We start from the raw sequence: 26309 nt of genomic DNA on the forward strand, positions 1-26309 counted from the left end.
TCAGCCCCACAGCACAGGAACCCCCTAGAAAGTCTCTTTCACTGCAGAGCCTCTCAGCATCCCTCTTCACTTCGGTTTGCTTACTCTATCGCACTCTTCAGCCTAGGTTTTATTATTGTTCTCATCACCTTTTCGTTTCTCTTTAGATATTACATTTATATTTGCACATTTTCTTTTTGATTTCAGACTCTCCGAAGGTCAAATGTTTAAGCGCAATCGTAAAGTTTTATTCGAACAAACTTGAATATAGCCGAGGAAATAAAACAATTCAAATTAGTTTTTGCTTTAAACAAATTTGTCAATCAATTATTGATTGTGGGCTTTGTTTTTCAGATGGAAAATTACAATTTAGATTTGTTCTTGTGTATTTTTAGTTCAGCTCAAAATGTCCCAATTGCACATTATAAACCTGTTTGGTAGAACTATTTTAAGAGTTGCTTTTTTTTAAGAGCACTGTTTTCTATTCTGTGCATATAGTATATACAATAGTGATATTAAATGGTTGTAAAAGTGTCTGGCTACAGTTTATCTATTATTTCAGCTGTTAAGTTGCTGCTACTATGCATTTTACTAGTATTATACTCAAAATTAAATATATGTAAATATTTTAATACATAAAAATACAATTAAAATACTTTATTAAATGAATTATTTTGTAAAAAAAAAAAGAAACAAGAAAAATAAAATATAAATAAATAATACATAGTATTATTATTAATAATAAATAGTTTAAAGTGGTTTAAATTATTGAATACTATTATGTTTATTTTTATTTTTTTAATATTGATGCAAATATAAAATATACTCTATATTTATACCCTGTAATGCATCATTACACAATAATATAAACATAGCTGAATAAATACCTTTTCATGTTAAATTACGTTTTTTTCTTTCTCCAGAGGTTTTACAGTTTTAACACATTTTCCTTTCCCCACAGCAGCCTAAATTCTCTGCTCAAGCGTGGCCAAACCATCCAGAATCCTCTGTAACCTCTCACCCCCACCTGCTCAAACCTCCTGCGTTGTCACCTCTCTTATCACCTCTCGCAATCTGCCTCCCCTCTCCTCTCCTACACACTTCCTCATGCGCCCAGACTCTCCTCGCTGTAGCCTGGGGCCGGGAAATCCTATTAGCCTTTACCATGGGAGAGAGCAGGAGACACATCATTAATTACACACACAAACCCACTCCTGACAGTGCCAAGCTTAATCAGCCAGGACCATAAAACACACACACACACACACACACACACAGACAGAGAGACCAGCTAGTGCACCCACACCACAAATACACAGATGTACATGCAGGTACACACACACTTGCAATTGGTTTGCAAAAACCATGAACAATTCTAAATGTGCGAAATACACATAAATAGGCATCTTTGTTTGGTTTCCATCTATTTCCTTGAAAACCTATCAAAATATTCTCTTTTAAGGTTAGCAGTTGCACACATATAGTCAATGAAAAGCAAAATTCAAAAGATGTAGAAATTGACTAAAATTAGCTAAAATGGATAAAAGCTGGAAGAACAAGGTTGGGTAAGGCAGAAAAAGCCAGCTGGGTGGCTTTTGTTAGAAACACAAAAGAGGCGGCACATGCACTCTCTGACACACCTTGCTTAGCAAATGATTGGCACCGAAATATCATTCAACCCAGCTGTAGAAAATCACTCCGTCTGATCCATATGTGTATGTTTACACAGCTCAGAGCATTAATATACACATTCATGTAAAAAAAAAAAAAAAAAAAAAAAAAACTGATGAGGACATGGAATATGCAAGAAATTTATGTATTTACTACAGGAAAAAAACAGTTTGAGAAAACTACTCCAGAAAAATATTGCTCAAACACCTAAAATAAGTAAATAAAGTTTAAAGCACTCAAAAATGTCTACTTTTATTTGATTTTCTGTCAACAAAAAGCACGAACTTTGACTCCTTTCAGTTGAGAGAAAATCTGGAAGAATACACATATAAAAGGTCATTTCTGAAGTTCTTTTCAATATTTTCACCTGATATAAAAATGCAAGCCACTGACCTCAGGTGTCAACAATAAGATAACGGCGAAGACAAACAACGGTCTTGAAAGAGTGTTAACAGATTCCCGCAATGGCTTTTTTTAACATCCAAGTGCGCCCTCATGTGGTCACCCACATTAAAACTCTAAAACTGAAACGTGTGAGCAATTTATTTCACAGTTTTAACAAAATACGATTAGACCATATATATGCGTTATTTAATAACATGTAGGTTTTTGGGGGTTGGGGTGTATGGGGTAAAACAAGGATACGCAGAACGAAAAATGTCAACGAGACAAACCATGAGAAAAATGCTAATGGGTGTCAACACGAGTCTTAATATTAAACTACTTAAGGCCGTGATTATAAAGATTAACCACTCATATTTTATGAACTAGTTTTCATCAATATATAATCTAGAGTTGGTTTTTAAAATAAGACATTTAGATATTTAAACGCAAATCTGTTTTGGATGCTAAACGCCATATATATAATTAACCATACATTAGCCTTCGTGTAAACTTTATATTAACCTGCACTTTCCTCAGGTATAAACATACTTGCATATTTATGTGCGAATACATGTATATGTACGTGTATATGTATGGGCGTGCACAGCAATGCCTTAATTCACGTAATTTTGAGAATAAATTTAATAAACTATCATCTGAAAAGTTGTTACAAATGTGAAAGGACCTCCTTAAAACCTTATTGTGTGAGGTCAAACAAAATCGAAATCAAAACATTTGTGAGAACAAAATCTGAAATGATAATGGTGAAACTGGATCCACAGCAGCACTCCCAATATAAGATTTTCACATTGTAAATTTACAAGCTTTAAGCTGCTTTTTTATAAGCAGTTTAAGCTGCATTCAATAAGCATCAGGTAAATCAAAAGTAAAGGAGATTAAAATCACAGTTATAATTGTGAGCAGTCAGCATTGTTATCAAGCACTGTGCTTATGAAATACTGCCCTTTTTTCTTTCTTTTTTTAGTTGTAAAACAAAACCTGAACCAAAACCAAAAACTAGATGTTGTAAACACCGCCTGTTATTAACCCTAACCCAAGTATAAAAGACAATCAATACTTTCTAGTACAGATCGTGGTATATATGTGTACCAAGTAGTGCCTACTAACTTAACATACTATGTTTTTTTGAATGGAGTGTACTGGACCGTCATGAAGAATGTATGAAATCAGTTTTTACTGCGTCTTTTTGCTTTAGTGGGTGTAGACTGGATCACTTTGGTTTTCCTCCGCAAAACTCTCCTGTCAATCACAGGTGGCGGCTCCTCTTCTCCCGAATTGTGTTCGGCAGCTTCATCTTCCTCTGTGCTCCTCTTCTCTTCTTCAGTGCTTTTGACCTTTTCTTCCTCCTCCTCCTCTTCTTCATCATCATCATCAAAATCCTCATCCAGCACCTGTATGACCACTGCTTTGGTCAGTCTACTGGATGTGCGCTTTGGTGTTGGCGGGACGGGTTTGATCCTGCCTCCTCGAAGAACTCGAACCCCAGGAGGAGAATCGTGAGTTTCGACTGAGCTTTTCCCCTCATAATCGTCATCATCATCATCATCCTCAGTGGTGGCAGTGTCCTCTTCATCTTTTTCATCCGTCTCAGCTAAATTCTCTTCCCCTGGCTCTTCTTTTTCAGAGTCCTCTGTTGCAGGTTGGCTTTCCTCGGTCTCAGGTGGCTCATCGGAGGCAGTCTCATCTTGTTGGTTCAGAGCTGGCTCCTCTGTCTCCATAATTACTTCTTCTTCACTTGCTGCACTAGGAGAAGCAGATGTCTCCTCCTCTGGAGCTTCTTGCTCAGGATGAGATGTTTCCTCTACTGCATCACTATCCTGCACAGAGGAAACACACTCAACCAGGTCGGCTGGAATGACTGGCGCCTCAGGAACAACTGGTGGATGATCAGTGTCTTCGGTTTCCTCAACTACTGAAGCTACATCCTCAATTGCAGAAGCTACTTCCTCTTCCTGTTCCTGCTGCACTTCCTCTTCCTCCTCAACTGGAGAAGAAACTTCTGCATCTGCATCCTGTTTCTCCTCTGTAACAAGTTCTTGGTCGATCTGCTCCAATACTTCAGACTCTTCAGGGGTGTTAATAATGTCATCCTTAAGACAAACCAGATAAGGGTTATATTAAAAATTGTCAGTAAAGTACCCAGTATTTATACTCAAAATGAATCAAACCTAAGCTCAAAATGGAATATTCACATTTTTTGAGATACTGAATTTTAACCATCATAATTAAAACAAAAAAAAACTCTTGAAATATTTCAGTTTGTGTGCAATGAATCTAGAATATAAGAAAGTTTGCTGTTTTTTAATTAAATTACAAAAAATAAAGACCTTTTCCATGATAATCAAATTTTTTGAGATGCACCGGTAAGCATGGAAACTTTGCTTCCTTTGCTCCTGTTAACAGACGTCGGTTTTCACGAGACTCACCAGCAAATGCGCAAAGCTGACCTCTTACGTCATCTGTCTGGAACGGCTTCCATGTACAACAGTGAGCGCAAGCTACATTAAAGTGATTATTACGTTTTAAATATGGTTATTTTTATTACAAAAACGCAACCATTCATTAAAAGAGGATTTTGGTTCAGCCCCCGGAGCCGTGTAAGACACTTTTTTTTTTTTATTAAGGATGGGCCCCCTTTATTTCACTTCTTTTGGACTGAAGCACTGCAACACCTGCTGAGTGCCATGAAACCGAAAGATCAAAGACAAGTTTTAATATAACTCCGACTGGATTCTTCTGAAAGAAGAAAGTCATACACACCAAGGATGAAATTGAGGTCAATCAATAAATTTTTGATTGAACTAACCCTTTAACCTAAGCTTAATAGGTTACCTGTGCTTCTCCCTCTGCCTCCATCTCCTCAGCAGTGCCATTTTGAATGACAGGTTCAGACTCTAGAGGGAGCTCTTGGGTGGCCTGTGCATCCTCTGTTGTGACTGCTGACCCCTCATTCTCTTCTTCTTGACTGTCAGTCATTTCTCCCTTGACTTCCGCCACCTTCACAGAGAAACAGAGAATTCAATACCTGATTTGGGTTTGGGTTCACACATATTTGCATGTGTGAGCTGACATAAAATTTGCACCTCTGGCTCACAGAACATACTGTTTTATGAACCACAAACATGATTTGCATTGGCAACTGTTGTAAGCCAACTTGTCTTGCCTCATATTAAACCAGTGATGAAATAGTGTACCAGATAAGACAACCAACAAAAGAGGCTATGGTCCCTCACCAGAATTACTGTGTCTGCAGGGGCCTCACTGGATATAGCCTCCTCCACCTGGACAGAGGGTGCTGCTCCATCTTCTCCACCTCCACTTTCTCCATCCATGTGTTCTTTAGTCTCTGGCACAACAGCATCAGGTTCTGTCTCTGTTTCTGGTTCAACCACTCTAAATTCAATATACAGGTAATAAAATGACAAAGAACACAATAAAGTAATTTGGTCTTTTTAGAATTATACAGTACATTTTATGGCACAACAGTTTTCATAATTCATAAGAAGAAACTGCACACTATATCTGCAAAATTATGATTTTTATGCTGTGGCACCCGGGGAACTGTTGCGGGTTTGGTGCCTTGCTCAAGGACACCTCAGTCGTGGTTTTGCTGGCCCGAGACTCGATACTAATACAAAACTATTTAAATTTGCATAATTTGTCATTAGTTGATGTATTATAAAAAATATGAATCTATAATAAATGACAATTCTTTAAATGTTTCTATGTGGTTTCTAGAGTTTTTTATTCCTAAGATATGGTTTGGTCCCCAAACAGTTTGGGTCTATGGGATTTTTTCCAGTCAGTTTACTATCAGACCCATGGTGGAGGGTCATTTTAAGAGCCCATCTGCTTCATTATGAGATTACATTTTATCTGAGTGGCACACGAATAAATCACCATTAATGTAATCTTAAGGATAACCTCTGAAAGCAACCAGTCATTGATGAGGAATTTTTAGAGACCTGTTGATTTTTTCAGGTCGGTTCTCCTCAGCACTCTCTTCAGGTTCTTCCCGTGGCCTTTTCTTTTGTCTGCATTCGCTGCTCCGGGTACGTGTGGAAATGGGCAATTCACTAATTTCTACAGCGGGATGAAGAAAAAAAGAAAAGGCTTTAACACCAACTTAAAATGCCTGCAGAAAAGGGTGTTTTAGAATGATAAATTGAGCACAAATCCAAACCTTCGGTCACATTGAGATGTTTGTTGACTACCACCACATCCTCCTGTAAAACCAAAATGAAACCAATTCACTCAACTCAGTCAAAGGATCAGATTCTATAAATACCTTCATATACAGACATCTCATATTCAGAAAAAAAAATGAAGCAGACATGTGCAGATCTTCCTATTTCCCAAATAAACTAGTCTGTGGTTTGTCTGACTACAGAAGCCCTGTATACTAGTTTCATATCCACCAGAAACTATTTAAATGTGTTTCTTATACTGAAGCTAAACACAAACCTTCAGTTGAGTAACAGATACTCATTTAGGTGTCTCTAAATTCATCCCCTTTAGCTCAACTGCTATTAAAGCTAAAAAAAAAACACTAAGGAAAACATCTAGATATACTACATAAGGATAGGATCAAATTTACCGTGATGTCCAGGCAGCTGTCCTCAGTCATCTCCACCTCATTAACCCCAACCTCTCCGTTTTTGCTTTCTTCTGCTGCCCATGAGCTGTGGTTGCCTGTATGGAGATGGACACAACAAATCTAAACTTTAAATCAAGTAAAGATGTGAAACTGAGCTGGCAGTGTGATACCACTTGCAGCGAACAATGAGATATACTGGTAAAAGCAATCCCACAACTGTTAGGAGTTTCAAGAGGGCCAGTGGCAGTGGCACTTACATTGTAGTGTCATGGAGCCAAGTTTGCTTGCCACTTTCACTTTCTGGTAGGGACCTCCAACTCCTTCCACCTCCCACAGCAGGTCCACATCGGCCGGGTATCTGCTCAGGTACTGTTTGCATACTGGAGCATTTTTTTTTTTAAATGACTCTTTATATACATTTAGTAAAACATTAAAGAAATGTAGCTATTTATATTTATTTACAATCTAATTGCATAACATATATTAAAAGTAAACAATTCATTAAATATATAGAGTATAAAGTTACAAACTAATAAAGTGGCATTTAAAACTACAAAAAAAACTGAAGATTTCTGACCCGTTTGCATTGCTGGTGTTAAAGGGTATTTCAAGCCCAGTTCGTCATCTTTAAAGGAGTCCACAAAGTCCTCCAACATCTGCAAGCCATGGCCATTCCCACGGTGATCTTTCCGCACAAAAATAGAGTCCATGACAGGAAGTAGGTAGCACTGGCTCACAAAGCTATTACACAAGCTACCTGTAAGAGAGAATAAACACATGTCTGGTGCAAAATCACTGCATGTTACATCTACAATTCTATCAAAAATATAGTTTATCTTCAACAGTGACAGTTATTTTCATGAACAGTTCAAATTATATTGGATAATAATATTATTATAATAATTATTAACTAATAACATGATCATCATCATCATATCCAGGATAATTACCTTCAGAAAATTATAACTCTTTCACTATATAATTCTGAGAAGGCAAAATGACATAGAAAGCCAAATTTTTGAGATAAAAATTCAGATTTATTATTTACAAAACAGTCATAAATATGACATTCAAAACTGAGATACTTAGTCATAATAATGAGATCAAAATTAGTCAGATCTATGTCATAATGGAGTTAAAAAGTCTAAATTATGAGACATAAGTATGATATCAAATGTCTGAATAACAGTCAGAATTACAACATAGCAAGTCATAATTATAACAAAACAAATCCTAATTTTAATGAGGCACCACTTCTCTTTTCAAATTTTTCATTATAATTATGACTTTGTGTTATAATTGACTGATAATATATCATATATACTATAATTTATCAAAGCATGTATTTGTTCTAATGCAGAAATTAGCTTCTATAGGTTACAGCTTCCAAGATCAATCAATCCTTCCTCTATATAATAATAAAAATAATAATATTAATAATAATATTTTTTTTTTTTTTTTTTTGGTCTTTGAATCTATAACCTTTTTGCATAGACCAAGTTCTTTATTACTAAGCCACAACACAGAAGCTTGTGAGATTGCCTTCTTATAAACAAGATTAGGGCTAGTTGCATATCTCATTCATGCTTTAATGAAGACACTGTAGATTATTTAATGAAGTAAACTTGATTATACATTGGGCAGAAAGAGCAAAGCATCTACAGCACTGCCAGACTCACCAAGGAGAAGGACTGACCTTTAGATTTGACCGAGTAGAAGCCCACCGCCTCTCCATTCTTCCAGAGGATTTTGGCAAAGACGTCTTCTCCGTGGCAGAGGAATGGCACCTCATTAGAACCCATTTCCACCGTCCGGTAAATGATGCGGTTTAGCACATACAAGACAATCCTCTCGCCCACAGATCTGACCTGCCCAAATACAATTATTCACAAAACAGATTAAATTGTGTTTTCTAAACTGGCCCAAGGAAATCAATTTATGTTTTGATTAAAAATCACAGGTAAAAAAACAAAACAAAAAAAAACAAGATTTGGAAAATAAATAGGGCAAATCATATTTAATGGCAAAATTAAACAGGTACAATATAAAGCAACAGTCAAGTTCTAAAGATGACATTCCTGCAGAGGAAATCCAGACTGGATAATACAGGATATTAAAACATATGGAGTGTGTTACGCTCCGCAATGCAGTGGAATGAGCAAATGCAAGCGTAAAGATAACGTGGGTGCATGGTGCACTTTTACACGAGTGAGAAAAAGAATGGTTGTGTACATTTAAAAATATTTAGAAATATTTTCTAAAGCAAGCCTATGTATGCAAAGCGTGGAACCTGAGACAAAAACACCTCTCACTGATCAGCCACAAACTACTGCTTGTTTGCAATTATTTGTTTGGCCAAACCACTACATTTCATTCTTCAAACATCACTTTTGTTTCCTCCTTTCTCTCTCTCTCTATAATTAAACATTCACACACATACTGAAATACATTTTATATATCTAAAAAACAAAAAAACAAAAAAAAACACACAATATCATCGTAGGAGTGCTTGAGAACATTTGCAAGTCCTCAACAAGGCACCGAAGAAAATGCCAGATTTCTGCTTTTTATTGACTTGGCAAAGAAGAGACATTCTGAATAGACGCGGTTCAAAGTCATTTCATTAAAAAAGTTAAATGGATAACCTTTCCAAAAAAAATGAAAGCTTACCTTTACAAGGCCTTCTCTTGCAGTATTTGACGTTCTGAGAATATCTTCCACTGCGTACCATTGATCAGCCAAGAACAATGCCACAGCTAGAATAAAAAAGGGAGGCAGAGCGGAATAGAAGTAAATAAGATGATAAAAAAATATGACTTTCTTAGAAGTTTATCCATTATGTAATTGTAAAAAAAAAAAAAACATTTATGAGGTTATTGTGATGGGTAAAAGGGGATGGAAAGAGGGCTACCTGTGAACTGGTCCTCAGGAGCAAACAGAGCCAGGACTTTGTGTTTAAGATTGGCTCCATAAAGAGGAACAAACCCAACATTGGCAGGACTGATCTGGATCTAAAAGAGCCAGAACAGGATTCTTAAAGGAATATTACAGGCTACAATTTAATTGTTGGTGAGGCACAATGGAAGTGAATAAGGCCAGTTTTTAAAGGGTTTAAATGGGAAAAAAATAATAATTAAAAAGCACTTACATATTTTATTTTTGGTAAAACCTACGTTCTACAGAGTATAATTTGAGCTGTAGAATTGTTCTCAACACATTATGGTCATTTTAGGAGATACATTATATATGCCAAATTATAAAATTGGATAGGCCTATAACATTGCACAGTTTTCGGTATGATCTGATCTGATCTGATCTTCTCCACATTATCTGAGCTCTGTTCTCTGTTGTGTGTGTGTGTTCTTGTTTATGCTACATTGTGGGGACCAAAGACTGGGTTAGGGGATAAGAAAAATATATAAGTCTATGGAAAACCCCACAATTCACAGAACGTGTGTGTGTGTGTGTGTTACCTTTGTCGTGTTGGGCAGGGTAAGGTATTGTGTGTTATCTGGGTTGCTGTAGAGCAGTTTGTTCATGTAGCTCTGGGCTGAACTTTCCAAGTCCTCATGTCTGCCAGACACCAATACATCTACAGGGAACTCCATCCCTGCAGTGGTCAGAGGTCACAAAAATGACAACTTCAATACACTGTCATAAGAATTCAATTTTTCTTTTGTTTATACTTATTTATTGTTATTACTCTTGTCAAATTTGATCAGAATTCATTCATGACTCATTTCAAATGAACAAACTGATGAGTGAAAATGCACAAAGTAAATCCTTGCTAATGTTTGTTTTATTTAAACCAAGAGCAACAATATATCACTTGCTATTGCTTCTTAGTTCTTACGTCATCTTTGCATGACCAAATATATTTTTAATATCATCAGCATCTGAAACAAAACAACCCACATCATTAATTACTCAAACTCATGTTGTTGCAAACCCGTAAGATCTTCGTTCATCTTTGGAACACAAATTAAGATATTTTTTGATGATATCTGAGAGCTTTCTGACTCGCCATAGATGGCAACACAACTGACACGTTCAAGGCCCAGAAAGGTAGTAATGACATTATTAAAAGAGTCCATGTGACATCAGTGGTTCATCTGTAATTTTTAAGGATGCATCAATGTGATACTCAGTATTGGCTTAGATACTGACAGTCTGCCGGATCAGGTATCGATCAGATAAGACTGATCTAAATCCAATATTGTGCGTTAACTGTTCTGTGTTTTTATATTATACTGTCCCAAAAAAGGAAAAAAATCATTGTAAAGCACCATAAAGTTTTTGTGAACTGTCTTTCAAGTGTTCTGAAGCCACACCATAGTTTAATTTGAGGTACAGATGAATATTTAAGTCAAGTTCACATAAATTTTTTTTTTTTTTTATTGACTCTTAAAAATCTGTTTGGGTACAGAAAATGTTTATAGTCATAAGGTATGTTTACACATTTCTAGGTGTGCATGACCCAAGATCTCTATTAATTAACTAGATATTGGAGCCAAGGTTTTGCTTCATTAAAACTCAACACTTTAATTAGAAAATGGTTCTCATACTAACTCAAAAGTCCCTGCACATGCAATTTGGACAATATATACATATTATAGACAAACAAAGCTGAGACAAAACTCAAATTCATAAATAGGGGTGCTCCGATCACGATCGGCCGATCGTTATGCGCATCTCGTCAGTAAAGCCGGTTTTCTAATCAGCGGTTAATTCCATCAGGTGCGTGATTTCACATTGAGCAGCTGTTACTACACAGAGCCGTTGTTAATAGAGAAGATGCGCAAATCACGTTAATTTTCAGCGTTTTTTGGCGCATCTTCTCAGTTAACAACGGCTCTGTGTAGTAACAGCTGCTCTATGTGAAATCAGGCACCTGATGGAATTAACCGCTGATTAGAAAACCGGCTTTACTGACGAGATGCGCATGAACGATCGGCCGATCGTGATCGGAGCACCCCTATTCATAAATACACATTCTCTTTTCGAACAGTGCAGACACTATCCTGAACATCACAGTTGGCTGCTGTCCATCCTCAGCTGGCCTCAATGAATCCCCTACTGTCAACAACTATCTGTGTCATGCTGACAATCAGACCGAACAGTAGCACACACACAAATGCTTGCTCACATATACACACAGCCAAGCTTCACTGCTTTAACATATCTAAAAATGGTGGAATGGGTGAAGGGGTCCAACAGATGACCACTTTTTAGTGTCCAGGGGCCAGGTTTTTGTTGTTGTTGTTTTTTGAGGGGGATTTTAACATAAAAACTAATCATTAAAAGTTTAAAATCCTTCAAAACTGTTATTATACTATGTAAGTGATGTGATCTTTCAAACGGAATCTATTGATGGCTGCTGTTGAAATTATGACTGCTAACACTGCATTGTTCTTGCCTTGTTACATTGTTCTAGATTCTACAGCTGTGTATTTCAAGGACTAGGCACACACAAGAAATCAATATTACGTCTGTCCATGCAAGCACACCCACACAGTCATACACAACAGCCGTGAGCCACCAAAACCCCCATGACATCCTGCATTCTTCTACTTGGGATGCACGATCTCTTTAAATGCACACAGGACCTGAGGCTCAGAGTGGCCTGCAAACTAGAAATCAACTTAGATTTGGTGCAGAATGCACAAGAACATTTACATTTTTTTGCTACTCTAATTTACATTATTGGTGAAGAAATTTCACTCAACATCTAAAAATACAACTATGGCAGTTGAGAGATTTATTTGTAGCCTATAAACACTTTGCCGTGTTTTGTTAATGTAATAAACATGCATGATCCAATGAATATTATGAATCCAATGAATTGATTTTAAAATGCTTTTCCTTTAAATTTGCTTGCTGTTAAATGCAACTTTAGCATGAGTCAGTCTAAAAGCTTCATTTAGTGTGTTATAGCTGAAGGCAAAAACATCAATAGCATGTTGTGCAGCGGCACATGTTGCATAACTGCTGTCTACAGGAAAAGCAGGAAACTAACGTCTGGGGCCCCCAACACTGTCTGCTATTAGCAAATGCAGACAGAGAGCTTTGTCAATTGGAACCTTATATCTGTATGTATATCTATCTCTAGAACCTTGCAAATATATCTAAGCATAGACTTATAATTCAGGGTACATCACCATGCAAAAGATGTGTGTGTACATACATACATACATATACATATATATATATATATATACACACACACAAATTAGGGCGGGGCAAGTAAACGCGTTATTATCACGTTTAGGCATTAATTGATTAACGCCATCAATTATATAATTATGAAATTCTGTTTCTCAGTGGCTCTGAATATACAGACAAACCATTGGTTACAGGAGGGGACGCTCCCGATCAAATTATTTAGGCTAAGCATCAACATTCACAAACCACTGTCCACTTTTATTTAACAGAAAAGAATGCAAAAAGCTTTTAATCATGACTTTATAAGTTGGAAATAGGACATTTCCGATAGCATGTGAAGACACCAGGGAAGCGCTATCGCTCAACACACTACTAACCTGAACCAGCTGTGAAATCTGTGTGTGAAGAAATCTTTTGCCTCTCTCAAGTGAAATCCATTGCCATTTAAATGATCAAACCTGAAAGCAAAGTGCTTTTTTGTGTCCTCACCTTTATGCTCTCCAATATGATCAATAATAAAACAGTAACACTGTGAAATATCATTATAATAATAACAACTTTTCTACTCATTTGTTAGCAAAGCTGAATTAGTAGTCTACTTCAGTCTTCAGTGTCACATGATCGCTCAGAAATCATTCTAATATGCTGTTTTCTTCAGTCCTCTTTAAAATACACAGTTTATGTTTTTCATTTAGCACATATGGAGTCCAGCATTCCAAAATACCAGTAGTCTCACTCTGGCCAAAACAAAGTTCACTGAGAGCTTTTGAATCTATTCTGGTCTCTGTTGTAGTATCACGCAAGCAGAGGAGATAAAGCCAATTAACTTAATAAATCCAAGGCCAAAATCAGCAGGGGGTGTTATTAGTGCATCACAGTCACTGCACGTGGAAGTGAAGACAGGTTGTTCTAAGGCTCAGATAAAAACCTTACAGTTACTGATGCATAGCTATTGTGAAAACTAGCCCCAGACTCTTTTATATCAAAACAGCTATGACAGTTCAGAGCCCAGAGACAGTTCAGTCGTCTGGCCTGGACAGGGAACGGCTGGCCATAACACTCACAAGCAGACAGTACGCCTGTGTGAACATGTATGTGGTCACCACAGCTATCATTACACAACAAATGAGCCAGTTCCCTCATTCTTTCATATTCACACACTGTCAGATAGAATTAGCAGTCAAGCACAAAAAGAACATTCTGGAGGCAATGACTTTCTCATAGTTAATCAACACTAATGTTGAATCAGCACAATAAGGTGGAAGGCTATCAAGACTTATGCAAAACTTACAAAAGTCTTACAAGTTCCTAAATGCAAAATTTCCAACTTGTTGGGCAATTTAATTAAGAACTGACAGTGAAAGATGACAACTCAAAACTAGAGTGAAAGATAACCATTCACAAGAGAAACACATCACAGGCGATGGAGAGACGCTGTTCTCATAAAAACAAGGAGGGTGTGTGTGAGATTGTGAGGTTTCGGGGAGGGTGAGTTGTTTGAATTCTGGTGCTGGATTGAACTGGTTTGGTCAAAAAGGACATGACCAAAAAGCAAACTACACAATAACTTGGTTTAACTCTGAAGGTTAAAAAGCAGAAGAAAAATATATTTAACCGATAAGAATTTATAGAGACTAATTAGTGATCATGTGTCAATAACGAATACACACACACACAGTTATTGTTAACAAATCAGACTAAATTAAATTGTGTTCTTACTATTCTGGTGGTAGAATACAAATGGTCTACATAAATTGATGTCATGTCATTCTCAGTTTATGGTTTGAGATTAAAACTAACATCTGAAACTTATAAAAGAACACCTCTCTCTCTCTCTCTCTCTCTCTCTCGTTCAAAAAGAACACCGTGTTCTCTTTCCATGAAAGAAGAATAGGCTATATGACACGAATACCCCTTCAAAACAAGTTCCAGTCATGGGAAGTCACGAATCGGTTCTTTCGAACAGATCATTTTAAAGAACCGGATCTAAAACGGATTAATCAATTCCATAAAATTCAATATGTTAAAGTTAACATTTTGTATTAAAGTAAAATCTCTTTCGTCTGATTAGTCAGTTTGGTTCACTCATCAGTTCTCGTGTTTGATCGGTTTAATAATTCAAATTGAAGATTCGCATGGACAGCTTCGTGAACACATCGTTATTACTGCACCGCTTCACCCGAGTCATGGAAAAGATCCGTCTTAAGTGAAATCGCTAGCTGGCAGTTTGTGAAATCCACTGACTAATTGAACTTTATTCAAAATAAGCGTCACTTTGTCTAGAGAATGATTAAAACGAGGAAAGAGGCATTTTTGTCCGTCACATTTACACAAACTGCAGGGAACGATCCAAAACTCAGGGGGTGTGTCAGAAAACGTTTTCACATCATGCTGATCAACAATAAACTCGCCATATAACGCAACTTAAGCATTAATAAAACTAACGTTACTGCTTCAAAATGTTATCATTGTTAAATTAAAAAAAAAGAAGTTAAAGACTGAAGAATCCAAACTTATCTAGCCTAAACAAAACCAAAAGTAAAACAATCCTAAATAATAAGAAATTCATTCTAAAATCTAGACCTGTCAATCACTTAATGACATCAGTTACTAAAAATTTAAATGAATCAAAAAGTAAACACGAGTTTCGCAAAGTGATTGCGCGCGCTCGCTCATCTTTTACCCAATATTTGTGCGCCTCACCTGAAGTCGCGTGCACATCTCAGTCGTTCTTTGATTTAAGCAAACTGTCCAGAAATGTAATGTAGCATTTCAGTGCAAAGGCCACTCCTGACACATTGTGAAAGATATCATTTTAACCGATTATTACTACGTATATTTCAACTCGGACATCTAAAAAAAAAACGGAATCCCCAATACCAGGCCGTGCGAGTTCAGTTCTCTTTCTCAATAAACGAGAAACTACCCACCATGCACACGACTGAAAGAAAACTGTCGACTCACCTTAACCCCGCTGACAATGTGGTTTTATGTGTTTTATATTTGAGCAGGTTTAACCAATCGCCGATAGTATCACGGATCCTCCGTTTGTTGTTAATAGCGTCAGCTCGTGGACACGGTTAGCCCTGCGCGCGCACCCGTGGAGCTGCTTTCTACGGGATGTGAGAGGTCTCAAATATCTCCAAAGTGCAGGATTTGATGAGATTACTATATTTCTCTTATGTTTAAGTGTCATGAGAGCCAAACTAGACTCCAATCACTCAAAATTCAATTAAGTGATAGATGAAATCGTGACGGGCAGTCTCTGAAGACCACTATGCATAAGGAGAGGTCTGTTTCACAGGGTGTCATGTGTAGAATGTGACGTATAGGAGCAAGAGGATAACTTTGTCAGAGGAGGTGTAAAAATAGACTTAAGTCTTGCTTTGGCTATATCAGGCTAAAAGCTGTTTTCATTTGTATCAAAATAGCTGGTTTGCAAATTTATTAAATCTGATAAAATAAAGGACCAATTGGTGAAAAATATGGAGTTAAAAAAAAGTGTAAGCAGATTTCATAAACTTGAAGGAATGAAAATAAAAAATTGAAGACTAAACTGAGGGAAACATGTATATGGTTAACCATTAATAAAAATAAAACAAGTTAAATAGTTAAACTATAAAAAGCAGATCAAACTGACAATAATATTAAGGAAATTTTAAGGAAAATGGAACAATACTATAAATACTATAATTCTGCATATAACTAAAATTACACATATCAAGAAATAATAATGTGCTGCAAAGTGCAAGTAACACAATTATTTTTGTTCTTTGTGCATAATGACTTAATGTCTTAAGTGGATGTCTTAGGTTTATTCATCCCTAATAATAAGCAAGTTACATGCATTAGTTTCAGTTTCAAGATACTTTATTTGCATGACAAATATTTGTACATTCATGGTGCAAAATTGTTTAATGTCGCTGCGTTAAGTTAAAACTATGCATATGAAACAGATGGTAACAGAGGACTTACTTCTTTTTTCCATTGGGTTAACATTTGTATTTATTGAACTTAAAGCCATGATAGCCGTGATAACAATAACAAATCCTAATAATAATAATAATAATGATAATAATTTTAAAAGTCTCTTTCAAACATAAAAATAAATATTCTTAAAACTGGAGCTTGATTTCCAACGGACACAAGATTTAGGACAAGGTATTATTTAGATTTAAAAACAATTTTTTTTTTTTTTACTTAAAGCGATTATTTGAATTTGTAGCTATTTTGCACAGGTAATATGGTAAACAATGCAATATTTCATTGATGAACCAACGCATGCTCCATTCTTTTGTTCACAGCAGGTGGCGTCAGAGAATAACTTACATCACACAACCTGACGTCCAGTATTGATCTCCAGACTGAGAATGCATTATTTATACTTCTCTCTGCACACGTTTTTCTGCAAGTTTTTCTTCTAAACATTCCATAAGAACAGGATCCACTTTTGGATCCACTTTATTAGCAAACCAGTGGCCGTAGTTTAGGAGCCATCTTAGCTCAGCAGCACCATAAATACACACTTCTCGCACACGGACTCCAGTGCATGGTGGGTAAAGTTTCTCTTCTAAAGACCACCACTTCGTCAGACGGGTTTTACTTACTAGTTCTGAGATTTCAGGGTCAGAACTTGGCACTTCCCCTGGTACTCCAGACACACGAATCATAGTTGCCCAGAAATGTTCATCAGGTGAGTATGTATCCTCAGACCAAGCCAAGAAATCACTGGCTATGGAACTCTGATTCACAAAAACCACAAATTCTCTTGAAAGTGTGAAATATGCACTGCCCACAAACATGGCTATGTTGTGAGGAGGTGGAGATTTCATTTCAGAAGTGATGACAGGTGAGCCGTAATACTCTGAATTACTATCTTTCAGCAAATGATGATAAGTCCAGCGCCATTGCTTTCCTCCAGGCCACTTGCTCTCCACCATGTTCTTGCCTTTCAGCTCTTTTAGATCCGACACCAGCTCAGCGTTTGTCCGCAGTGGAAAGTCCTGACCACACAGGTTGATGACATACTTCCACTTGACCTCAGAATCTAGGAGGTCAGACAGGCAATTAAGATCGGCTTTGAGTCGTGAGAAGCCTGCGTACTGCACCCTCTCCAGCTTTGAGGCAATGAAGACGTTGGGGATGCAGCGGGCCAGACCTTTCATTGCTAAAATAAAGTCATCTGAGGACTTCAGATCATAATGTATGCAGTATATGTTATGAGGCATATAAACGGCCCTCAGCAACCTCTCCACAAGGGCAGCATCCTGATGAACAACCAAAGAATATGCAAGGGGAAATTCATGCTCAAACCCAGTGCCTTGAATCGCATCATAACCTTGTGACACAAATTCATCACAATCAGAGGTAGAATTCACAATAGCCTCATCGGTTGGCCCTACATAGCTTTTTTGATTGCGAATGGCTAAAGTTTTGCCCACTTCCACTGGCTCCATTTCATATATGGCTGTGCAATTAATTTTATATTGTACTGTCAGACGTGGCCTCTCAAACACTCTAGTTTTCTGTCTTCCTCTTTCATTTACAGTTAAAAATGTGACAGAAAAACTAAGTACCACCAGTGCTAAAATAGAAAGGATGATGTTTTTCAGTTTCAGGTGAAGCCACAAGTTTTTCATTCTGTAGAAATAAATAAAGGCTCTTGTTAGACATTAATACATTTCAAATACAGCACACCTTAGAGAGTTATGTTGCAGTCATAAAACAGATCAATGACAAAAAGTAACTTAAATCTTACACTGGGGAAAACATTTTGTTAGTTACTATAAACAATAAGGCTCTGTAATTGTTATGGTAGGTTAATTTAAAAGTATAGAGACAGAATATCAACCAACTAAAAAAAAAAAAAAAAAAAAAACCCTTCATATAAAGGTAAGAAATTGAGTGAAATAAGTATTTGATCCTCAAGCAAAACATTACTTAGCAGTCAGTGCAGAAACCCTTGTTGGCAAGTACAGAGGTAAAAGCATGTGGTCTCATCTGACCACAGCACTTTCTCACTTTTTTAAATCATTTTGAATATTTTTTGGCAAACTTTAAATGTGCCGGTACATGTGCCTTCTTGAGCAGAGGGACTTTCCGGGCGCAGCAGGATTTCAGTCCATTGCGGTGTAGTGTGTTACTAATGGTTTGCTTGGTGACTGTGGTCCCAACTGCCTTAAAATCATTAACAAACTTCTCCCATGTAGTTTGGAGCTGATCCCTCACCTTTCTCATCATGATCAACCTTACCCCATCAGACAAGATCTTGAAAGGAGTTCCAGACCAAGGCCGATTGATGGTTGTTTGTATTTCTTCCATTTCCGAATGATCGCAACAAACAGTTGTCTCCTTCTCACCAAGCTTCTAGCTGATGGTCTTGTTGCCCATTCCAGCCTTGTGCAGATCTACAATCTTGTCTCTGACATCCTTTGACAGCTCTTTGGTCTTGCCCATGGTGGTGGAAGAGGTTGGAATGGAAGACACAGATGTGGACAGGTGTCTTTTATACACAAAACAAGCTGACATTAGGAGTAACTTCAGGACTAATCTGTGTTCCACATGGGCACATAACCAGTCTGTGGGAGTCAGATGCCTCATTTATTCACATGATGTGTTTTTTTGTTTTGTTTTGTTTTTTGGTGACTTTTTGATTGATATTCTGTCTCTGTTAAAGGGGTCATATGATGTGATTTAAAATTTTCCTTTCTCTTTGGTGTGCTACAAGCTCTTGGTGCATAAAGAATATATGTAAAGACCAAAATCTCAAACCCAAAGACATAGGCGGAGAATGTGTAAGACTAGGGAAGGTTTAGCCTTGCCCTGGCCATTGGAACTTGGGGCAAAAATGCCACTAAATTGGACAAAAATGCCTCTGCACAAATTAAATCTATTAAATCGGCTGCTAACAAAGTGAAAATGAACTGAGATTGTTGATTATGGCATGAAATTAAGATCTGGTCATGTTGCACCGTATTTCATTTTAGGCGTTTTTAAAGTGTTACGCATTTTAACCAATCACACACAATTCTGTTGAGTTTAGGACTGCAGTAGCCAATCAAAGGCATTCAGATGAGTCATTATAATTAGTAATTATATCCCCATCGTATGCAACAAATGGCTAGTTTGTAATGGGTTTTATTGTTTTTGTCTTTTCATGCCTGTGTTCTGACTGGCACACGTATCACAGTATGGTCACGTCCGTAACATTTCCGTCAAAATCTTGAGGCATTCGGCCAATCACAACGCACTCGATATCAGGGCACACCTCGCTTTTCAGACCATGCAATGAGCTTTGTAAAAAATTCCGTGTTTCATGAAGTATGTGGAAAAGAATGTTTTTTTTTTTACCTTAAACCGAATAAACACATTTCATTAAACCACATACACAAAGTAATGTTATTTTTAGCAACAATGACATTTCCCCTTTAAAATAAACTTACCATAAAAATTACAGATCTGTAATTTCTTTATACATGGGCAAATCAAAGATTCACTTAACACATATGTATTCCCAGTCACTTTGTCTATATTTGCTCCGCCAACAAAAGTCCCATGCATCACTGTATCAGAGCAATGGTGTCATGGTGTCTTTCTTGAATGTTTTGAACAAATTAAGTTTTTCCATGACTCTCTAAAAAAGACAGTATATTCTTAAGTTGTTAAAGCCACACCTTGAATGTTAACAGACGTATGCAGTTGCAGTCAAGGGGAGGAGTCAGAAGGTCATTCATTCATAATCCGTGGTTATTGATGCAAGAACTAGAACAAAAGAAAAACATTCAAAAGAACATTTAAATAATAATTCCTTTTAATGAAAGTAAAGAAAAAAAACATTATAAAGATTAGATTTTTACATTCTAAAATTTTCCTTTTGTTATTTATGCATTTAATAAGCTTATTTTAATATAATTTAATATGATTCATTTGTATTGACATTTATATCAGATTTATTATATTATATATTTATTATTTATTATATATTTAACTTCAGTGTTGTTTGCTCACATTAAAATTATTACAGGGCAAGGTTAAACTCAGTAACCAAATAAACAGCAAAACTCCACACATCTTCATTCAAGAAAGATTCATATCGTCAACATGGTTTTGTTCCCTTTTGAAGTATCCTGATTAAAATGGTTATTCCTTTAACATAACTTTGCCAAACATTTATTGTCTGCTTATTACATCATGTTTAAACTTAAACATTATATTTAATTATCTGACAAAAAGAAAAAAATACTTACTGTACAAGGCTGAACCCCAATATTCAACAAAAAAAGAAAGAAAATCAAATGATTCCACTCTGTGCCTCTTTTGTTTTTTTTCTGGGCAATGTGAACCAAACAGGTCAAAAACAAACTTAATCGACTTTTCCTTAAATAACTCAACGAAGTCTAGACACAACTGAATTTATACAGCTTTCCAAAAGGCAGGTAGTACTTTTATCACAGTGAACAATAGCAAAAAAATAGCAAAGGGGACAGGCCACTGATAATATTCCTTTACAGAGTTACAAGAAAATTCACAACCTGTTTTACAGGATTCTATCTGTTTTTCTGTTTCGTTTCCTTCAAAACTGTACTTCCCACGTTCTCACCTTCAGAAATCACCTGTAACAGTCATGGAGCAATTCCATTCCATTTCCATTCCATTCCTTCTTTCTTGTCAAAGAATGTTTTACTGAAAGGTTGTTTGGGAGTGCTTCTTCTGTGGCACCAGTGTTAAAACTCCCTTCTGGAACCTTTATGTGTTTAATTATTTACTTATTTTTTTACCAGAGACCAAAAATGTAAGAGGAATGGAATTTATGTCAATAGTGGCATACAGGATATGTACAGTAGGTCAGTAAAATATCCTAACTACTAATTGTCCAAGTCTATAACTTTTATTCTTCCTCCACTAAATGACAACTACATTCTATACAATATACTTTACCTTATAAAAAAAAAGTAAGATGTGGTAGTATTGTGTTGTCTTAATGTGGTATTTGAAGAATTTGAATTTAAAGCAATTGAGCCGCAACTTTACGCAGGTCCTCATTCTTAACTATTCTCATAATGAAGATAGTGTTAATCTCATGGAATGTGCAAAAACGTGTTTTAACAGGTGTGACCATCAGAAAGGGTTAACAACTTCTTGAGTACTGACTCTGAAAATGTCTAGCTTACAGATTTTTCTTGAAATATTTACACATCAATAAAATTTTAAAGAATTTATAGAAGTTTTATTCAATGAAAATGTAGAATATACTGAATTACATTATACTTTTAAAAGTAAACCACCAGCAGGTGACATGTTTACCAGGAGCCAGAGCGCCGTGACATCGAGCGCAATGACTGGATGACAAGTAATTTCTTACTGCTAAATTCTGATAAAACAGAGGTGTTAATTATAGGACCTAAAAACTCAGCATGTGATAACCTAGAACGCTGTCCTGATGGCTGCTCTGTCAATTCTTCATCATCTGTTGGCAATCTTTCCTTAGAAAGCCATGTTTCTAGCAGTTGTAAAACTGCATTGCATCTTAGAAATATATCTAAATTATGGCCTATGCTCTCAATGTCAAATGCAGAAATGTTAATCTATGCGTTTATGACCTCAAGGTTAGATTATTGTAATGCTTAATGGGTTGTTGTTCTGCATGCTTAATAAAAAAAAACTAAAGCCAGTCCAAAATGCAGCAGCAAGAGTTCTACTAGAAGCAGGAAGTGTGACCATATTAGCCCGGTCCTGTCAACATTGCACTGGCTCCCTATCAAACATCGTATAGATTTTAAAATCTTGCTTATTAATTATAAAGCCCTGAATGGTTTAGCACCTCAGTATTTGAACAAGCTCTTGTCACATTATAATCCTCCACACCCGCTGCGTTCTCAAAACTCAGGCAATTTGATGATACCTAGAATGTCAAAAATCAATTGCGGGTGGCAGACCCTTTTCCTATTTAGCGCCTAAACTCTGAAATAATATACCTAACATTGTTTGGAAGGCAGACACACTATTACATTATACATCTAAATTAAAGACATATCTCTTTAACCTGGCTTACACATAACACACTAATACGCTTCTAATATCCAAATCAGTTTTTAGGATTTTTAGGCTGCATTAATTAGGTAAACCGGAACCGGGAACACTTCCCATACCACCTGATGTACTTGCCACATTGTTAAAAGAATGTAATCTATGCTAATATTAGTCTGTTTCTCTCTTATTCCGAGGTCACCAAATCCAGTCTGTATCCAGATCAGAGGGTCACTGCAGTCACCCGGATCCAGTAGATATCCAGCCCAGATGGTGGATCAGCACCTAAAAGGACTTCTACAGCCCTGAAAGACAGTGAAGACCAGGACAACTTCAGCCCTATATACTGTACAGATCCCCTGTATAAGACCTTGTCTCAGATGACCAACGGGACAAGACCACAGGAAACAGATGATTCTTCTGCACAATCTGACTTTGCTTGCGGTTTCGTCTGGTCAGAGGAGAAATGGCCCTCTGACTGAGTCTGGTTTCTTCCAAGTTTTTTTCTCCATTCTGTCACTGATGAAGTTTTGGTTCCTTGCCGCTGTCGCCTCTGGCTTGCTTAGTTGGGGACACTTCATTTACAGCGATATTGTTGACTTGATTGCAAATGAATGCACAGACACTATTTAAAGTGAACTGAGCTGAATTATGACATCACTGAATTAAATAGTGAACTGCCTTTAAAGGTGCCATCTGTAATGTTTGGCAAAAAAAATCAAGTCATACTCCACATTCCATAACAGATGGGGGCAGTATGCCTCAATAAAGTGAATTGGTCTACTCTAGAGTAACAAACGAGAAACGGCATAGTCTCTATGCTCCACCCCTACTTTCACAACAACACTACAGCCATAGCTGAAGCCTAACTGTGCGTTCACACCGCCGGCGTCTAGAGCGTCCAAAATCACTCTTGCCGCTCTGCTCACGATGCTGCAGAAAGATTTGTGAGCGCTCAAATGCTCTAACGTAGATCGAATGCTTATTTTGTATTTAAAGCGGCCGCAAAGCAAACAAGCTTGTTGATCTGGTGCAGACTAACCACAAGGAGTTATAACCTCATTAAATATTGTTGTGGACGAAATATTAGGATCCTTTACTTAAAATGAACAATCTCAGACACCATGGTCCACGTATCAATTTTAATTTATTTTTTTATGTCCCTGTAGGCAAACAGGGACACATCATAGATTAATACAAACGCTAAACAGCAATAATCAACCTGTCCTTTATTCTGCTTGAGAACTAATGTGCCAACTCTCAAGCATTCACCGTGAGACACACGCAGTTGACTCTTTTCACACGCTTTCACGCCACACATCAATTTTTTCACGCACAAAAAAACCACGAAGCAAAGAGGACACGGAGACCAACAGACTAGACAGAGCAGGTTAGTTATGATACATAGGGCTGTGCAAAAAATCGAATGCGATTTTCATGCACCTCTCATCAGTAAAGACGCTCCTGTAATTAGAAGTATATCTCCAGTGTGTTCAGATCAGGATTGCCAGGTTTTCACAACAAATCCTGCCCAGTTGCTTCTCAAAACTAGCCCAATCTCGCTTCCAGAAGGTTCCCCGATAAAACATTGCTTCCCGGGGTTAAAATATAGGTTTTTTTTAGCAGGGTTGCCTTGGTATAATTCGCATTTTAGGGGCTAAATATCACGTTATTTGTATTGGGGTCGCTGTGACCAGCGGACATGAAAAACAACCACCACAGACTTGGCAACACTGGTTGGCATTTTACTACACGGAGCCGTAATTCACTGACAATCTACACAACATCGATGTTAAAATCGCAGGCGATTCTTTGTCGATTTTGAAAGCGATTTTGTGTTAGTTGTCGGTAGACTAAGGCTCTGTGCAGTTACTGCCGCTCCACCTGAACCAGTGTTGCCAAGTCTGCGGTTGTTTTTCATGTCCGCGGTTTGAAGCAATACCAATAACGTGATATTTAGCCCCTAAAATGCTAATTTTACCAGGGAAACCCTTACCAAAAATGTATATTTTAACCCCGGGAAGAAAATTTTATCGGGAAACCTCCCGGAAACGCGATTGGGCTAGTTTTGGACTAGTTTTAAGAAGCAACTGGGCAGGATTTGTTGTGAAAACCTGGCAACCCTGATCTGAACGCACAGGCTGGAGATCTTTACTGATGAGATGTACATGAGTAAAGACATGCACAGCCCTATATAATAAAATGGGTAACGTTAAGTTATAGCTAAATTATCAAACGCAGCTACGGTTACCCATCGCTAACATTAGCACGTTTATCGAACAGCCTTCGATACATTTCTATGTTATAACTTCCCGAAAACAAATACACAAACATATAAAACAAACTTCTAGCGAAATACTAACAGCATCTAACTTGCAAGTTCGGAGTCAAACCTCATTTATTTCAGGTCCATCAGTTGTCTCCAGCGATTAAAAGCAGTGCCGATGTTTACTCTGGTATTCTTATCGGATTTGATTTGTGATTCCGAGCGCGGTTGTTTCCCTGTAGCGGGTGTTGGTCTTTTGCCAAGGGCTTCAGCTATCCTTCCGCTCTCTTCTCTGAACTGAAAGTAGTGGGCTGTACTTTCCACACGATTGACATCAGGTCCAGGTACGCCCATAGACAGTAAAAGAAATGGACACAGCGACCCCATTGGAACTCAATTGAGACAAATGAAGCCCAGTTTTAGCGTTTTTTAGCACTTCCGTTTCTGACGCGCAGACTCAAACGAAGCTTGACGAAGTCAGCAACCTGTCTGCCATATGTAAATCTTCTAAGTGGCTGTGCGTGCAAACTGCCATCGTTAATCTTGCAGAGACGGCGAGCTTGAGCGTGGAGTTCTTTGTCGTGAGTGAGCAGGAGTAAGTATTCTGATTAATTATTTTGTATAGTATTTTAAAATGTAACGCCAGTACGCCATATTAAGTTAATTGCCTGCGAGCTTCTCCTCCTGTCTGTACGGTAATGCGACAGAGAGCCGAGTGGTTATGACGCAATCGTTAGCCTATTTTTTACAAAAACTGTTTATACGGGGCCATAATGTAACATAGAGGGTAATGGAGACCTTTATACATTGTCGGGTATCTTTAGAAATAAATAATGGACAAACAGAGTCTTTAAACGCCTCAGATGTAAAGTTATCCGACTTCAACTTCCGGTCGAGTTCCTTGCCCCTTGGGTACGCCCTGCGAGTTATTCGTGTATTCATTGCAGGTTGGCTGGTGGTTATGTTGTCCGCATACCGCCTCCCACGGCCGAAACTGGTATTACAACACCTGCCGGGCCGGGGCTAGTAATGCTAATGCTAATTAAGGTTGATATCTCTGCAGCACTATAACTTGACATTTTTTTAATGACATCATCGCCTTTATTTCTTCTCATTCTTTTGATGCGTGTAGGTCATGTTATGGATATTTTTACCTCAATTTCTGCATATGGCACCTTTAACTGTCATTTTGTATTATTGACA

The 26309-nt window shown here is 37.3% G+C and overlaps 2 protein-coding genes across 3 annotated transcripts; both read right to left on the reverse strand.

The window, feature by feature from the left end:
• Positions 1-1774: 1774 nt before the first annotated feature.
• On the reverse strand, positions 1775-16068 carry fam169ab (family with sequence similarity 169 member Ab). 2 transcript variants are annotated; one of them, XM_052588539.1, is made up of 13 exons: positions 15779-16068; positions 10126-10262; positions 9564-9663; positions 9323-9408; positions 8349-8520; positions 7230-7409; positions 6910-7032; positions 6653-6747; positions 6239-6281; positions 6021-6138; positions 5289-5448; positions 4888-5052; positions 1775-4145 (listed from the first exon to the last, which is right to left on the reverse strand). In XM_052588539.1, the coding sequence occupies exons 2-13, from the start codon at positions 10258-10260 to the stop codon at positions 3222-3224; spliced, it is 2301 nt and encodes a 766-aa protein (XP_052444499.1). In that variant the 5' UTR covers positions 10261-10262; positions 15779-16068; the 3' UTR covers positions 1775-3221. The 2 variants fall into 2 exon arrangements, with proteins under 2 accessions (XP_052444499.1, XP_052444500.1); XM_052588540.1 differs by lacking the exon at positions 15779-16068 and adding an exon at positions 15518-15753.
• A 598-nt stretch (positions 16069-16666) lies between these two features.
• LOC127986272 (beta-1,3-galactosyl-O-glycosyl-glycoprotein beta-1,6-N-acetylglucosaminyltransferase 4-like) lies at positions 16667-25975 on the reverse strand. The gene is made up of 3 exons (XM_052588543.1): positions 25234-25975; positions 20488-20575; positions 16667-18454 (listed from the first exon to the last, which is right to left on the reverse strand). The coding sequence occupies exon 3, from the start codon at positions 18451-18453 to the stop codon at positions 17194-17196; it is 1260 nt and encodes a 419-aa protein (XP_052444503.1). The 5' UTR covers position 18454; positions 20488-20575; positions 25234-25975; the 3' UTR covers positions 16667-17193.
• Positions 25976-26309: the final 334 nt, after the last annotated feature.

The sequence above is a fragment of the Carassius gibelio genome, chromosome B21 (genome assembly GCF_023724105.1).
Source record: "Carassius gibelio isolate Cgi1373 ecotype wild population from Czech Republic chromosome B21, carGib1.2-hapl.c, whole genome shotgun sequence".
Classification (NCBI taxonomy): domain Eukaryota; kingdom Metazoa; phylum Chordata; class Actinopteri; order Cypriniformes; family Cyprinidae; genus Carassius; species Carassius gibelio.

Coding starts and splice junctions, on each gene's coding strand:
- fam169ab (XM_052588539.1), bottom strand. CDS start 10,260: ATGGAGTTCCCTGTAGATGTATTGGTGTCTGGCAGACATGAGGACTTG. Junction 7,410..8,348: donor CTACTCGGTCAAATCTAAAG/GTCAGTCCTTCT, acceptor TCTCTCTTACAG/GTAGCTTGTGTAATAGCTTT. Junction 6,139..6,238: donor ACATCTCAATGTGACCGAAG/GTTTGGATTTGT, acceptor ATCCCGCTGTAG/AAATTAGTGAATTGCCCATT.
- LOC127986272 (XM_052588543.1), bottom strand. CDS start 18,453: ATGAAAAACTTGTGGCTTCACCTGAAACTGAAAAACATCATCCTTTCT.